Raw genomic sequence first — 18,057 nt, 5'->3', positions numbered from 1 at the left:
CCAAATTTAAAAGAACGCAAGATTGGCAAAGTTTTCAGAAGTTCGAAATATAGCGCGTACTTCAAAGCTAGATGCTTTTAATAATTTCCACAACGAAACTCTGTCTCTGAATCTTGCAGAAAACCCAAAGAGATTCTCGTGATACATAAAGCACACCAGAGACAAGCCGCAATCAATACCTTCACTGCGCTATAACAACGGTGAAGTCACTGATGACAGTGCTACTAAAGCAGAGTCATTAAACACGGTTTTCCGAGACTCCTTCACCAAAGAAAACGAATTAAATATTCTTGAATTCCAATCAAGAACAACTGCCAAGATGATGAACATAGATGTAGATATCCTGGGTGTAGCAAAGCAACTTAAATCACTTAATAAAGGGAAGGCCTCCGGTCCAGATTGTATACCAGTCAGGTCCCTTTCAGAGTATGCTGATACAATAGCTCCATATTCAGCAATTATATAGAACCGCTCGCTCACAGAAAGTTCCATACTTGAAGACTGGAAAACCGCTCAAGTCACACCAATACCCAAAAAGGGAAATAGGAGTAATCTGCCGAATTACATGCCCATATCACTATCGTCGATTTGCAGTAGGGTTTTGGAACATATACTCTATTCGAACGTTATAAAGTACCTCGAAGAAAAAGATTTATTGGCAGATAGTCGACACGGATTCAGAAAACCTCGCTCTTGTGAAACTCAACTAGCTCTTTATACTCATGAAGTAATGATTGCTATCGACAGGGGATGTAATATTGAGTCCATATTTTTAGATTTCCAGAAGGCTTTCGACATCGTTCCTCACAAGCGTCTTCTAACCAAACTGCGTGCATATGGAATATCGCCTCAGTCGTGCGAATGGATTCGTGATTTCCTGCCAGAAAAGTCATAGTTCGTAGTAATAGACGGAAAGTCATCGAGTAAAACAGAAGTAATATCCGGCGTTCCACAAGGAAGTGTTAAAGGCCGTCTATTGTTCCTGATCTATATTAACGACATAGGAGACAATCTGAGTAGCCGTCTCAGATTGTCTGCGGATGATGCTGTCATTTACCGTCTTGTAAAGTCATCAGATGACCAAAAAGAATTGCAAAATGTTTTAGATAAGATATCAGTATGGTGCGAAAAGTGGCAATTGACCCTGAATAAAGATAAGTGTGAAGTTATTCACATGAGTATTAAAAGAAATCAGCTTAATTTCGATCACACGATTAGTCACACAAATCTTAAGGGTGTAAATTCAACTAAATACTTAAGGATTACAATTACAAATAACCTAAACTGGAACGACTACGTAGATAATGCTGCGGGTAGAGCAAACCAAAGACTGCGATTCATTGGCAGAACACTTAGAAGGTGCAACAGACATGCTAAAGAGACTGCTTACACCACCATTGTCCGTCTTGTTCTGGAGTTTTGCTGTGCGATGTGGGATCGGAATCAGTTGGGACTGACGGATGATATCGAAAAAGTTCAAAGATGGGCGGCTCGTTTTGTACTATCGCGAAATGGGGAAGATAGTGCCACAGACATGATACGTGGCATTCTTTAAAACAAAGGTGTTTTTCGTTGCGACGGGATCTTCTCATGAAATTTCTGTGGTGTCACCGCCAGACACCACACTTGCTAGGTGGTAGCCTTTAAATCGGCCGCGGTCCGTTAGCATACGTCGGACCCGCGTGCCGCCACTATCAGTGATTGCAGACCGAGCGCCGCCACACGGCAGGTCTAGAGAGACTTCCTAGCACTCGCCCCAGTTGTACAACCGACTTTGCTAGCGATGGTTCACTGACAAAATACGCTCTCATTTGCCGAGACGATAGTTTAGCATAGCCTTCAGCTACGTCATTTGCTACGACCTAGCAAGGCGCCATTATCAGTTACTATTGATATTGAATCATGTACCGTCAAGACCGACGTTCACCATTAACGGATTAAAGTTAAGTATTCCACCAGCTACGTCCGTTTTTCTAAATTCTAATTTCCTTGTCCTGTTCCAGACCTCACGCCAGCCTGCGTGAGCTAAAACGCCTGCCTTTCGGCCTCCTCTAGTAACACGGTGTTGACTCTCCTGCCAACCAAAACAATTTCAATCACCAGTTTTCTCCTCTGATTGCGAAAACATTTTGTTGGCACCGACCTACATATGGAGAAATGATCATCACGATAAAATAAGAGGAATCGGGGCTCGCACAGAAAAAATTAAGTGCTCGTTTTTCCCGCTCGCCTTTCGAGAGTGGGGGTAGAGAGACAGCTTCAAGGTGGTTCATTGAACCCTCTGCCAGACACTTTATTGTTAATAGCAAAGTAATGACGTAGATATAGACGTAGAAAGAAACATTCTCTTCTGTTCCTGTAAACGGAGAGCTTTATATAAACTGTCTCTGAAAGTGATATCTCAATATCCGAAAAAAAGGTGGCAAAGCTACCTAATGTGGAACAACGCGGTGACAACACACATTTCATACTATGTACTCGTACTTTTAAGTGAAAAATAAGAGGGCTCTACCTGCGCTGTGCCTATATCCTTGGTCCGTCACTTTTAGCACATCATAGTGCCAGCGTTGAGAAAATCTTTTACTCTTTGGACTGACAAGCGTTTTATAACTACTTTCCATCATTCAAGAGAGTTCCAAACCTATTAAAAAAAAAGTACATCGTTTAGTTAGGACCATCATCAGTTATTTTGCTCCCCAAATAGCAAAACTCCTGTACTACTTCAAGTGTCTCATTTCCTAATCTAATTCCCTCAGCATCACCCGACTTAATTCGACTACATTCCATTATCCTCGTTTTGCTTTTGTTGATGTTCATCTTATACCCTCCTTTCAACCACTGTCCATTCCGTTCAACTGCTCTTCTAAGTCCTTTGCTGTCTCTGACAGAATTAAAATGTCATCAGCGAACCTCAGTGTTTTTATTTCTTCTCCATGGATTTTAATACCTACTCCGAACTTTTCTTTTGTTTCCTTTACTGCTTGCTCAATATACAGATTGAATAGCATCGGGGAGAGGCTACAACCCTGTCTCACTCCCTTCCCAACCACTGCTTCCCTTTCATGTCCCTCGACTCTTATAACTGCTGTCTGCTTTCTGTACAAATTGTAAATAGCCTTTCGCTCCCTGTATTTTATCCCTGCCACCTTCAGAATCTGAAAGAGAGTATTCCAGTCAACATTGTCTAAAGCTTTCCGTAAGTCTACAAATGCTAGAAACGTAGGTTTTCATTTCCTTAATCTTTCTTTTAACATAAGTTGTAGGGTCAGTATTGCCTCACATGTCCCAACATTTCTACGGAATCCGAACTGATCTTCCCCGAGGTCGGCTTCTACCAGTTTTTCCATTCGTCTGTAAAAAAATTCGCGTTAGTATTTTGCAGCTGTGACTTATTAAACTCATAGTTCAGTAATTTTCACATTTGCCAACACCTGCTTTCTTTGGGATTGGAATTATTATATTCTTTTTGAAGTCTGAGGGAATTTCGCCTGTCTCATACATCTTGCTCACCTAATGGTTATAATTATTATTTCTTTCCTTTCTCAGACGTTATGTCTGGTTAAAAATGGAAAGTGACATGGACCTTGATCAAGCGTGACTTCCTTTTAACTGTAAGTTATTATAGGAATTTGAAGGGGTTTGATATGAGGAAACAGCTGAAACGATTCATTGCAAAATCAATAGTTTTCTGGATCGCTGGTTCGTGACAGTCCTATGGTATTTTACCTGTAGTGTCGTGGTGAGAGTAGAAAGGAGTGAAATGTAAAGCACTACTCTGAACTCTGAGACACTTGAAGTAATTATTTCTAGATTTGCTACACGCAAAACTTACTGTGTGTAAAATGCTGGGGTTAATACACGCCTAGCAAACCGAGGTGTTCGGATGGACGTGCAATTCAGTTATGGATTTAATTTTTTCCTATTCCGCATCAGACCGGAATAACTGGGAAACGGCTGGTTATGCGCTGGCACAGCACATTTTTTTAGATAGTGGCAGAGATCCAGTAATATAAATTTTGTTTACTCGCAATAAACGGCTTAAGTTGTTTCATTTTTTCGGTATTTGCTCTCTTGGTATTGTCATCGTAGTGCTATGAGTAGCCGGCCGCAGTGACCGAGCGGTTCTAGGCGCTACAGTCTGGAGCCGCGCGACCGCTACGATCGCAGGTTCGAATCCTGCCTCGGGCATGGATGTGTGTGATGTCCTTAGGTTAGTTAGGTTTAAGTAGTTCTAAGTTCTAGGGGACTGATGACCACAGCAGTTAAGTCCCATAGTGCTCAGAGCCATTTGAACCATTTTTTTGCTATTAGTAGGCTACAACAGTTACAGATTATGGTTACTCCGTGCTGGAAGCAGCGAGGTGCTGCTGTGATCACATTATTGTTCAAACCTCACGCGAACATCATGGCACTCGCTCAATTTTCTCTGTCTCGTTGAAGATTGGATTCCAGGTCTAGAGGTGCAAAATCTTGAATCTGTGGAACTAATTTTCCATGCATCAACTCGTATTCGAGAGGGCGGCGGTACTAAATTCCGTCTGGTCATCCATATTAGTTTCCCCACTTCCATAAATCGGTTGTCACTTCGTCACTAATGACCTTGTCGAAGACGGAACCGTAAATCCCATTGTTACTTCGTTTTTTCTTTCCTTCCTTTCAATCCGTGTAGCAGCTACTTTAGTTAGTCATTTTATAACACGACTTGTTTCAAGAAGGAATTACCCGAATGGGACGGAAATTGGTAGATGCAAAGTACGACACACAACTGATTAATTTTTTTTAGAAAACTTGGATGATTTATTCATGAGAAGCAGCTTCACAAGTTGAGCAAGTCAATAATGCATTTGTTCATCTTCAACCCTTTGATTTATATAGTTGTTCGGTGTCCTCCTGAGAGATATCGTGCGATATTTTCCAGTTGGCGCATTAGATCCTCGTAATCCCGAACTGGTTTTAGGGTTCTGCTCATAATGCTCCAAACTTTTTCAATTGGGGAGAGCCAGCAACCTTTCTGGGCAAGGTAGGATTTGCCAAGTACGAAGACAAGCTCTAGAAACTGTTGCCGTGTGCGGAGGGGAATTATCTTGCTGAAAAGTAAGCCCAGGATGGCGTGCCGTTAAAGGCAACAAAACGGGGCGTAGAATATCGACGTACTGCTGTGCTGTAAGGGAGCGCGAAAGACAACCAAAAGGGGCCAGATCGTCACTCGCAATTCTCGTGCCGTATGGCGGGCGACAGTCAAGATGATATCCAACCGCTGTCCACGGTGACTCCAGACACCTCTGCGGCCTGGAATCTTCGTAATTGGAGTAGAATTGTCTTCAGTGGTGAGTCCCGCTTCGAACTGAGTCCCAATGACCAGCAAATAAGAGTCTGGAGACGCTCCAGATAGTGGTGGGATACCAGCCTGACTCACCCGTCACACGGCTCGACTTCCAGGGGTGATGGTGTGGAGTGCCATTTCATTTCATAGCAAAACCCCTTTGGTTGTCATCTGCGGCACCCTTGTAACACAGCGGTACATCGACAATAGTCTACGCCGCGTTTAGATGCCATTCGTGGGAAGTCATCCAGGGCTTACATATCAGCAAGATAATGCCTGCCCGCACACTACGAGAGTTTCTTACTACTTTTCTTCGCCGTTGCCAAACCCTACTTTGTCCAGCAAGGTCGCCGGATCTCTCTCCGGCAGAGAACGTTTGGAGCATTATGGGCAGGGTGCTCCAAACAGCTCTGGAGTTTGATGATGTAACTTCCCAGTTGGACAGAAATTAGCACGATTTGCCTCTGGAGGACATCCAACAACTGTCAGTGCCACGCCGAATAACGACTTGCATAAGTACCAGAGGTTGACGAATGCATTATTGACTTGCTCAATAAGTGAAGCTCCTTCTCGTGAATTAATCTCCCAGTTTTTCTGAAATTGTGATCATTTGTTTGTCTGTACATATTCATCACATCTACCGATTTCCGTCCTATTCGTGTAATTCCTTCGCTGTGCGTCGTCTTTTACATTCCGTCAAAGCAGAGGCTGCGCCCAGAGTCATGGGCGAGTACGATCAAACCGTAATGCGGTGTGTACTTTAAAACGAGATTTGATATTTCCCAATACGCCAAAACGAGTGACGTATCTGTTAACAACGAACGTAAAATCTCGATTTTCGATACCGATACTCTGTTTCTCTTATTTCCTTTACCACTCAAGGAGAATGATGGTATGACTGATTAGACTTCTGACTCTTCTCCATCTGCAGCAGTCACTGTCTGCAAGACTGTGAACTCTTCCTTTACTTCTCATGTTCTTGTTTAAATGAGTAATCTATTCGAAGGTGAAGAGGGTGTCTCGTACGGATAGAAATACGAACATTTGACGTAATCCACGCTTTAACCTTCTTAGAACCTAACATTACTGTTGTAGATGCTAGTGTGAAATATAAATGTTGTATATGTTGGGAATTCTTCTTGTTTGCCTCACCCTCAAGCGTCCAACATTAAAGCGTGCGATACCTTTCAACGTTTGACGATGCCTTTGAAAGGGAGTATAATCTGGTTCCCCCAGAAATATTTATCGCTACGAAAGTTTCTTCTGGACTTCACTGCTAAGAGGATTCGCTGCCTATGGTAGGTGCCTGTCTACAGGCACACAGAAATAAACATGGAACAAAAAGTGTCAGAAAAATCTAACTTAACGTTGTCAGACTTATTATCCGTAACTGTGCTGTGCATGGCTGGTGGATGTCTCTACTCACATTTCAAGATCATGGCCCAAAGCTGGCACCTGCTTATATAACCAGTCCAGTAACACGTTTCTTTTTGCGTATTGCTCTCGTAACAGTCACTACTGAACATGGAGAGCTGGCTCCAGAGAGATTGTGTTTTGTGTTCAGCGGTTCCCATAGACACAAAATGTTCAAATGTGTTTGAATTCCTAAGGGACCAAACTGCTGAGGTTACCGGTCCTTAAGCCTACGCACTACTTAAACTAACTAATGCTAAGAACAACAACAACCACCACACACACACACACACACACACACACACACACACACACACACACACACACACCCATGCCCATGCCCGAGGGAGGACTCGAACCTCCGGCGGGAGAGGCCATGCAGTCTGTGACATGGCGCCTCAAATCACGCGGCCACTCCGCGCAGCTCCATCGACACAATTTAACAAAAACATTGTTAGAAGAAGAGAGATATGCGTTCTTTTTCCAAGTGTACAGCGAACGCTAGCATTGTAGGCCTATCATTTCAACAGGATTTTGGAGCGACACACCTACCAGTATTAAACGGGTCATTTATGCGCCACTTCCACTGTTCGCCTAACCCTACCGTGCATCATCTGGATACTATTCTGGTAAGTTGTCGTGAAAGCGAAAGCAGTGAACAAGTCTTGCAGCAGAGCCACTCGATACACCACATGATTTATTTTTTATTTCATTTATTGAACTGCCGATCTGAAAGACAGATAATTTACTGTGAAGTTGTTGTTGTTGTTGTTGTTGTTGTTGTTGTTGTGGTCTTCAGTCCTGAGACTGGTTTGATGCAGCTCTCCATGCTACTCTGTCCTGTGCAAGCTTCATCATCTTCCAGTACCTACTGCAACCTACATCCTTCTGAATCTGCTTAGTGTATTGATCTCTTGGTCTCCTTCTACGATTTTTACCCTCCACGCTGCCCTCCAATGCTAAATTTGTGATACCTTGATGCCTCAAAACATGTCCTACCAACCGATCCCTTTTTCTAGTCAAGTTGTGCCACAAACTTCTCTTCTCCCCAATCCTATTCAATACCTCCTCATTAGTTACGTGATCTACCCACCTTATCTTCAGCATTCTTCTGTAGCACCACATTTCGAAAGCTTCTATTCTCTTCTTGTCCATACTAGTTATCGTCCATGTTTCACTTCCATACATGGCTACACTCCATACAAATACTTTCAGAAACGACTTCCTGACACTTAAACTGTGAAGTAAACGAGTAAAAATAAAGAAATAAGGTGCAAATCTTGAGTAAAGTGTTAAAAATATTGTCAGTGTAGGAGGTGACTGTGATTGGTGGGAGGCGAGATCTCATTCTGTTTTATTTTTCGGAAATTGGACGCTGAAATGGGTATAAGAGTTGGTTTCACCTGCGTATCATTAGCTGGGCTTTAGATGCGGAGGGAGGGTCAGGTGGAGGAAGAGCAAGGAAGTCTCATCGCTTCGTGGAGCGGACTCTCTACCGAGTGAAAGTTATCTAAGTAAATAAAAATATGGACTGAAGCACTCTGTTCCAAACTAATACAGTCGTAATGCGAATGGCCGCACTGTAATGGTAATTCAACGAAACGGGAAGTCTTTCATACTATGAAAGTTAGCAATCTGACTGCAAGAATGTTGACAAATATAAACTGTCTGAATAAAGAACTTTGACATGAAACCCACAGTAATTGGTTTTGCAAAATTGATCAAAAAACTGTATCTGAATAAGTTGGCCCTGATTGAATAAATAAAAAAATCAAAAGATTTTCTCCTTACCTCTGTTTTGCGCAAATGTGGATAACGCGTTGCATTACTGCTATGCTAAAGCTGCAAATTACTGTATCTACACAGAGACCATCGAGAGGTGCAATGAGTTCTCTGTTAAGTGCAAATCCACTGTTTTTCGAACACACTTGGTTGGATGAGCCATTAAAAAAATTGTAAGAGAAAGGTTGGTAAGAAAATGAAATATGCGCATAAATGACAACACTAAGTTTTTTGCATATTGTGAAAAAGTGCTCAAGGTAGATTTTAAATTTAATGAACTTCTTAACATCCAAAAAGCACACTTTCCTATCCCTCAAATCTAGCAACTTTCAGTACAATAACCAACTTTCGGTGACGCAGTAATAGTAAAAAAAAGGAACATAATAATTATCTTCCTACTTCACAAAAAAAATTCATTGATAAAATGAGATTTTAAATCTCAGATGTAATGTTGCCATTGCTTCCTCACTCTAACGCAGCTAAACATAGTCTGCTTCAGTTTAACACACACACACACACACACACACACACACACACACACACAAAACCACTTTTACTGCCTCACTCTACCAAAGCTTAACATTGCGCCCTCGCGCAGCTCTGCGATACTAGCTTAACTTCAGCGATACAGCTTACAACATCGCTGCTCGCTCACAATCAATTCAGGTACCAAAATTATACACTATTGGCAATAAAAATTGCTGCACCACGAAGATGACGTGCTACAGACGTGAAATTTAACCGACAGGAAGAAGATGCTGTGATACGCAAATGATCAGCTTTTCAGAGCATTCACACAGGGTTGGCGCCGGTGTCGACACCTACAACGTGCTGACACGAGGAAAGTTTCCAACCGATTTCTCATACACAAACAGCAGTTGACCGGCGTTGCCTGGTGAAACGTTGTTGTGATGCCTCGTGTAAGGAGGAGAAATGCGTAACATCACGTTTCCGACTTTGATAAAGGTCGGATTGTAGCCGATCGCGAATGCGGTTTATCGTATCGCGACATTGCTGGTCGAGTTGATCGAGATCCAATGACTGTTAGCAGAATATGGAATCGGTGGGTTCAGGAGGGTAATACGGAACGCCGTGTTGGATCCCAACGGCCTCGTATCACTAGCAGTCGTGATGACAGGCATCTTATCCGCATGGCTGTAACGGATCGTGCAGCCACGTCTCGACCCCTGAGTCTACACATGGCGACGTTTGCGAGACGACAACAATCTGCACGAACAGTTCGACGACGTTTGCAGCAGCATGGACTACCAGCTCGGAGACCATGGCTGCAGTTACCCTTGACGCTGCGTCACAGACAGGAGGGCCTGCGATGGTGCACTTAACGACGAACCTGGGTGCACGAAGGCACGTCATTTTTTCGGATGAATCCAGGTTCTTTTTACAGCATCATGACGGTCGCATCCGTGTTTGGCGACATCGCGGTGAACGCACATTGGAAGCGTGTATTCGTCATCGCCATACTGGCGTATCACCCGGCGTAATAGTAGGGGGTGCCATTGGTTACACGTCTCGGTCACTTCTTGTTCACATTGACGGCGCTTTGAAGCGTGGACGTTACATTACAGATGTGTTACGACCCGTGGCTCTACTCTTCATTCGATCCCTGCGAAACCCTACATTTCAGCTGGATAATGCACGACCGCATGTTGCAGGTCCTGTACGGCCTTTCTGGATACAGAAAATGTTCGATTGCTGCCCTGGCCAGCACATTCTCCAGATCTCTCACCAATTGAAGACGTCTGGCCAATGGTGGCCGAGCAACTGGCTCGTCACAATACGCCAGTCACTACTCTTGATGAACTGTGGTATCGTGTTGAAGCTGCATGGGCAGCTGTACCTGTACACGCCATCCAAGCTCTGTTTGAGTCAATGCCCAGACGTATCAAGGCCGTTATTATGGCCAGAGGTGGTTGTTCTGGGTACTGATTTTTCGGGATCTACGCACCCGAATTGCGTGAAAATGAATCACATGTCAGTTCTAGTATAATATATTTGTCCAATGGATACCCGTTTATCATCAGCATTTCTTCTTGTTGTAGCAATTTTAATGGCCAATAGTGTACATGACACGTATCACCAGGTAGCTTTGCACTCCGTACCCAAGCCGAAGGAACACATTCAGTAAACGGACGCTGTAGCATTCCGTGTAATCGAAACTGATATTGTCATCTTGGCAGGGTCGATAATGGTATGACGGTGATTCAGTAAGTAAGGAAAAAAAGAACTCTCGCGGATTATAAATACCTTGCGTGAATTAAATTCCATCTCTAGATAGAAGAGATGACTAAAAGTTTCAAACGCCCCGGGTAGATGGAGGTAGTTTTGCCGTTGCGCTCGGTAATAGTTTTCAGATGGAAGCGTTGACGGGTACAGCGTCAGGATTTAGTGTAATAAGAAAACGTCCTGTGTTGAAATTAATCGCCACGAAAACAGCAGTGGTTTGGCAGCCTGGATTTTGAAAAGAGGTAAAACAGATGTGCGAGATGAGCAAAGGTCAGAGCGGACAAGCACGTTCACCCCAGGTGTAAACGTGTGCCGTGTCGAAGGACTGTTTAAAGCCGATCGTCGCCTTCATGTGAGGCACAGTGCAGACAAACTCAACATATCCTTTGGCAGTGCAGTGAATATCTTGCTCAACACAATGGACTCGGTAAGGTGTGTTCCGCGCTGTGGCAACTGTCAGATCAGAATAAGGCATAGCGAATGCGGCGTTGGGCACATGTCACGTGGAACGAAACACAGATACGTCAGTTGACACCTGATACGAAGAAACGATTATGGTACCACCTCCAACAAGGATTTCAAAACAAAAGTATCCGCGAAGAAAGTTACGACCATTCTTTTTGAGCATGCAAGATGTGTTGTTGACTTACTTTCTCGGTTCAAATGGCTCTAAGCAGTATGGGACTTAACATGTGAGGTCATCAGTCTCCTAGAGTTAGAAATACTTAAACCTAACTAACCTGAGGACATCACACACATCCATGCACGAGGCAGGATTCCAACCTGCGACCGTAGCAGCCGCGTGATTCCGGACTGAAGCGCCTACAACCGCTCGGTCACAGCAGCCGGCGATTGATTTTCTCGCCCATGAGAGGCTGTGTGTGTTTGTGGGGGGGGGGGGGGTCATTTAGCGTCATGCTGCAGCTGTTTCAGAAGAAACGACCGACATCGTTTCAAAATGAGGGGGTATTGCGCGACAACGCCCGACCGCGTACGGCCTCGGTTACGGGTGACTTGGCCCGGCGTCTTTGATGGAATGTGTTGAAATACTTTCTATACAGCCCAGATTTCGTACATAGCTATTGTCATCTCTTACGACCATTAAAGAAGCACCTGGGAAACTGGACCTAAAGTACTATCGGTTTGGAATGGGAAAGTAATTGGTACCAGTCCCTTACTCTTAGATTTCCTGAATCAGCCTTCTGCAGAGGAGTGGGTACCATACTTCCTGAACCACCCTCGTACTAATTGACATAAGTTACGTATCAGCAAACTGAAACTGGACATTTATCAGTGGACAATACTGTAGAGAGCACAGTTTGGCTTTTAGGGTTGGCAGTGACAGAACAAAACACTAGCAGCTAGAAATTATATTTAAATTCGGAATTATGAATTCAAAACGCCAAGAAAAATTTGCGTACTGTACAGGATGCGGGAAACTGCCAACGTATCACAAAATATAAATTCTTCGAATCAGTAAGGAACTGTACCACGTTATAAGTGTCCGTCTGTTTTGTTTAGTCTTCGACATGTCTTCAACGATGTGACAAATTTCTTCAAAATAAATAAACACTGCGGCGGAACGGTGAACGTGTTTCCGTGGTCCGCCGGGAAATATGCGTACAAGATTAGATGGAAAAGAACGAGGCTGACGCTGTAGATCTGTATACTTGCCAAAATAGGATCGGCCTGAATCGCCAATGAGGCTGCCCTGTAGACCCCAGCCCAGAGTGCCATCTTTTTCCTCTTGTCATTACGAGACAAGGCCAATTCAAAATTGAAAGCATCCACTTATGCTTCAGTTGTGCAACCTAATGAATGCCGCTCTTCAGTATAGTGAGACGAGAGTCTGCCAGCGTTAAGACTAGCTTAGGATCCATGAAATAAGTTAATAATTCTGTGTTTGCTTATATTTACGTTTAAACTGTTGGTGTTATTGGCTGATGATTTGGGAGAGGGAACCAAACAGTGAGGTCATCGGTCCCATCGGATTAGGGAAGGAAGTCAGCCGTGCACTTTCAGAGGAACCATTTTTCAAAGGAATTATCTCGGAAGTTACTTGAAGCGAAATCACGGAAAACCTAAATCAGGATGGCCGGACGCGGGTTTGAACCGTCGTCCTTCCGAATGCGAGTCCAGTGTGCTAATCACTGCGCCACATCGCTCGGTCTAATGTTGTGGTCGGACAAAAACCTATTCACAACAGTTGATTTCTATTAACACCTTAGATTTAGATCATTTTTGTTCTACCTCATATGTTCAGTTCAGTGTCCTACCCTGCTGAGTTGGATGTCAAATGAAATGTGCTGCATAAAGATACCATGTCGAGGCGTTGAAACCTGGAAAAACGGAAATATGGCACGGGAACGGCTGTAGATACAGGCCAGACAAGCGCCACAGCCTACATTTGACGGCAGAAATGAGAAGGTAGCGCACCGTATGCTATAAGCTGCGGTGACGTATGCCACACGTGGGTCGCGATCCCATTGCCACCTGCGCAGAGCAGACTTTGTAAAGACATTTGACTCGCGCAGCCGTCTGAATATTCATGACCAGACGAATAAAGATTTCTTTTATGACTGGCCCCGGCCTTTCAAGGACTCGTCCATCCCACGGCTCAGAGGTGTCGCGTTGTACGAGGTGGTAGCTCGCACGGTGGCCCTTCATCTCGTTTGCAGCTTCTGTCCCTAGTTCCGTGTACTCTGCTTCCCCTTGTACATAATCAGACACATTACCATCATTTTAAGCTCTAAGCGAAGATGTTTGATTTCACTTGGCATAACACTGACATTACCTTCTCGTGTGTTTCGAAATTCAACAGTACTTTCTTAGCATATCAGAAATTCGGTCTCCAATTCACTCTCATGCAAGCCAGTATTGAAGAGTTACTTTTCCCGATACCTTCATATTCTTTTCTGAGAGATCAACGTCAAATCATGTGACTTGCATTATTTTAAGTATGTACTTGATGCAGGGAGTGGATAACAATCTGAAAACACCACAAACACAACACAGCACCATGACTAATACGGTGTAGGAAGCACGTTAGCATAGAATAGCTTCCCAAACGTTTCGGAATGGATAAACCACCGGTCCCGAAAGGTTTCTACGAAAATCTTATACCGTTCTTTCTGCAAAATAGTGGCAAGTTTGGGTATCGGTGATGCAGATAATCTAAAGCGCGGTTCACACAGTAAGAGTTTCACCGCATGGAATGTGGTGAAACATGTACATAAATGTACATATGAAAGTGCATTATACAGTTTTCGCTGCTGCAAGATCACAAGCAGTCTGCACTGGAACGAAATGGCGCGGGTTTTTCACCGGAACCACCACAACAAGGAAATTTCATCAGTTGGGTAAACAAATAGCGAAAGCTAATATAAAATGTATCTTAACGCGGACTGACCGTCTGAAGATGAACCTGTCGATTCGAAACCGGTAACTGCGCTATTTAAATAAATACTTTTTTCACAAGGAACAATCTGACTTGCGATTTGTGTGTCTTTAGCATTTTTCGTCTCGCCATTTATGTTTTGTTACTTAGTTTCATACAGTTACCAGTATTTCTGTGTGTGTTTCAGGACACACCAAACAAGATGTCCAACAGGAAGCTACAGTCGCCTAGGGCTGTGGCTGAAGCTGTTGACGTGAACGTGTTGCAGTCGAAGGTCGAGACGCTGTCTTGGCAGCTTCGTCAGGTAAGTGTGTGCAACACCTACTACACCTACTGTTCTGCTCCGCGACTTGCAGGCAGGTATCACCTACAGTTTCAGCAACATTGGCTTATTAGGGTTTCTGTTACGATCGCAGTTTGGGCATGCGATGGTAGTTCATTTACACACGAAGTATAACTTGTTAATAAAGACTGTAAGGCATATGCGTGATTTTTTGTTAGAATTTAGGACCAAAATGAAAATAAAGGAGTTGCCACTCAAATGACAGTTGAAAATTTGTGTCAGTACAAAGACGCCAATGTGACTTTTCTACCGTACTGCGTACTCTCAGTTTTCGCCTCAGATGCGTATGCCTAAGGTTCTTCAGTAAGTAATGGGGCCCACAGTAAATCTTTGAGTTCGTGATTCATTTCCATGTGCCAGAAAGAATAATTAGTCTATTACGAGGAAGCATCTTAGTGGCAACTTTTTGAAAAGTGATTGCGAGCAATCAACTACTCTTAGACTTTAATCCGCTACAAGATGAGACATTACACTGTGATCCTCCTTCCGTCCTTCTTTCTTCATCAAACCAGATAATCTGACATCAGAGAAAAAACCTAAACACCTCTATGTATGCTTTAAGAGTACTATGGGAACGGCCGCGCGGTTTGAGGCGCCATGTGACGGATTGCGCGGCCCCTCCCGCCGGAGGTTTGAGTCCTCCCTCGAGGCATGGGTGCGTGTGTTGTTGTTAGCATAAGTTAGGTTAAGCTAGTTTAATTAGTGTGTAACTCTAGGGACCGGTGATCTCGACGGTTTGGTCCCTTAGGAATTTACACACATATAAACATTTTACTTTGGGAACTACTGTCTTGTCGAAAACAGAGTGCTGTATCTTTCACCTGCAAATGGAGAATTAAGAAGAAAATTGTGATGTGCAGTAGAACTAAATTTGGAAAACAGATTAATATAAATATTTCAGAATGACGTTAGAGATTAAGAAGCGTTACAATATTGCTAAGCAGAGGATTTCTTGTTCAAACAGCTTCTTTATAAACTGACTAGCAGTGGGTGAGTGCCCAGCACACAAGCACTTTGGCACTCTGTGTGTCCCACCTGGTGTGGTTGCCGGTTCAGACTGCCTCCTGTGCGAAGACTGTAGCCTAATAGTAGCGCTAAATTAAATGTTTCACACTGGCGATTGATATTTTAGAGCAGAGCACTGCAGTGGATTACCTCTGTATTCTATTTTTAGTAACTCCACTCTTAGTAAGGTAAACTGCTAGCTGTCGTGGAAGTCCTCAGAATACATAATGATCCTCTTCTCCACGCCATAGACATCCATAAGATATGGAAACACTGACATGTTCACGTAGACACTCAGCAAATGTTGCCAAAATCAAAACTAGGCTTTAAGCATGCAAGATAACACAATTGTTTTAAGTAGCCTATCATCCTATGTATTAGCAGAGGACGGATTCTCACGGTGAAGGTAATTAATTAATGCATGCTTGGAAAACAACAGATTGCATAGAAGAGAAGGGCGAAAACGCAAACTTCCAGGATCCATAGTGCTAGAGTACATTCGAAAGACCTGTGAACTGTAAGAACACCACCAACACAACTTTCTTTTTTCTTATGAATTTTAATAATCAGCATTTATTTGTATTTGCGTCCAATAATGCAGTTGAAAACGGATATCTAAGTTTCAGATGCCAATTAGCTATTGTAGTGCTAAAATCAAGAGTGGAATGGTACTAAATTAGAAACAGGTGTTGAGACGTGTTACCAGTTATCCTACCGACCCCGAGAACTGTGGATTTTTGAGACTAATATCGCTCGTTTCCGATATATTTAACTCTCTTCCAACTGCCCCTTCCTCTCTCTCTCGTGTATCAGGACAGCCTTAACCTCATAATATTTTTGTCCCTGTAGTATATAGTGCGTGCAAAGTGTATGACTGACATCGCTGCAAGTCTTCCATAGGTGAGTAGAAACATACTTTCATACGTTCGTTTGAATCTCCAAGCTATTGGCAAATTATGAATAACATATTATGCGTTATTTCCAATGTGAAAAACACATTGACTTGAAATTTGTCATTGTTTGAAACCGTCATCCTGATACAAATACATGACGTACTAAGCAACGCCACATCCGTGACCTCTCCAATATGATAGTGGAAATCGGTATAAACGCATGAATATCTGTAGGAAAATTAACGCAGTCGGTTCGAATGTTTGTGCACAGTGTATATACGCATTAGTATGTGATGCAGTATACTGACACATGCAGTTGAATGGTATCGCATTTGACGTCAGTAGCATAATATATACTGTAACAATACATCGATTCAGGCGTTGGAGTTTGAAATTCAGTATGAATGCAGTCGGGTGTTGGCTGTGATAGTGGGTGCCTACGTGCATTTCCGGCAAATAAGAAACGCACACCATTAGTGACAGTGAGTATTGAGTATGTAAACCACCATTGTGACACTGCCACGCGGAAAACAGTTATGTAGTGGAAAAACAAAAATCGATGCGTGGAAGAAAATGGGACACTGTTATCGTCAAATAGTCAAGAAGTTGAACCCTTCCAGTACAGTGATTTGTAATTTCGTTAGATTCACGTAGGATATGGACATAACGGAAAATATGGGCAAAGTAGAAAATTATCCGAGGCATCGAAACGGTTACTTTCGTGCGAAACAAGGGCCACAAGCCGTTATTCTTCTCAACTTGTTGCCAGTAATTGCCAGACGTGTACGACGAAGTTTGTCAAATGACAAACATCTTGCATTTAAGAATCGACGAAGGAGTGGTTTTGAGATAATGATATCGGTATGTTCCCTGGCCTGCACGTAGCCTGGATCTGAGCCCCATGGAACAAGTTAGTAGCATACCCGTTCCATAACACCTCATAAGAGCTTCAGCGTGCTAGAGGGTTCAGCTTTTCATGGAGGCCTAACGCTGTGGACAGGTCAGGAATGATGAGAAAACCCAGAGAAATGAGGGATCCACTTCATATGTCACGTATGTCAAAGCCCGCCAGACAACACAATTGACACCCAAGAATTCAGCCTCGCTATTGAGGGAGTTTGATTCCTGAGAAAGTAAAAATCGTGGTTTACCATTTCTATCTGAAGCTGTATTTCTAACTCGTGGTGTGGTGGTGTAAACGTAAACACTTCAGGCATGTGTACAAACAAGTGATCAGCCACTTCATATGACCTCACATGTGATCATCCTCCTCTCTATGTGAGTTGCAGAGATAATCACCTTCCCAGATCCGCAAAGTGTGGCACCCTAATTTAAGGTCTCTGATCACTCTGTTTTGAAACCTGGGAACAGTATGATTTTTTTATATCCCATCTTAATGGTACAGACTTTTGGCGCTAATGTGGTCAGGTTATCAGCAGTATCTCCCTTTATGAAATATCCCCCCAACCCTCCCCCCCCCCCAAAAAAAAAAAAAAAAAAAAAAAGCTTCGCATCATTGACCCAACAAGAGGCAAGAGGCAGTGACTCAAACAGCTGTGGACTGCGGCTCCCAGAGTTGCTCACTCCTCTTCAGCTCCTACTCCATTGTGGATTAGCCATTGGGAGAGGCCCAACCCTCTAAAGCAGTTAAGAACAA

General features: G+C 43.3%; 1 protein-coding gene across 1 annotated transcript in view; it reads left to right on the top strand.

The window, feature by feature from the left end:
- LOC126259854 (uncharacterized) overlaps window positions 1-18,057 on the top strand; it is a 433,950-nt gene that overhangs the window by 390,801 nt on the left and 25,092 nt on the right. Inside the window, exon 3 of the mRNA XM_049956910.1 lies at window positions 14,347-14,463. Coding sequence (XP_049812867.1) covers window positions 14,347-14,463 — 117 coding nt within the window. The remainder of the gene's footprint in view (window positions 1-14,346; window positions 14,464-18,057) is intronic.

The sequence above is a fragment of the Schistocerca nitens genome, chromosome 5 (assembly GCF_023898315.1).
Source record: "Schistocerca nitens isolate TAMUIC-IGC-003100 chromosome 5, iqSchNite1.1, whole genome shotgun sequence".
Classification (NCBI taxonomy): domain Eukaryota; kingdom Metazoa; phylum Arthropoda; class Insecta; order Orthoptera; family Acrididae; genus Schistocerca; species Schistocerca nitens.
This window is presented reverse-complemented; position numbering and strand designations above follow the sequence as displayed.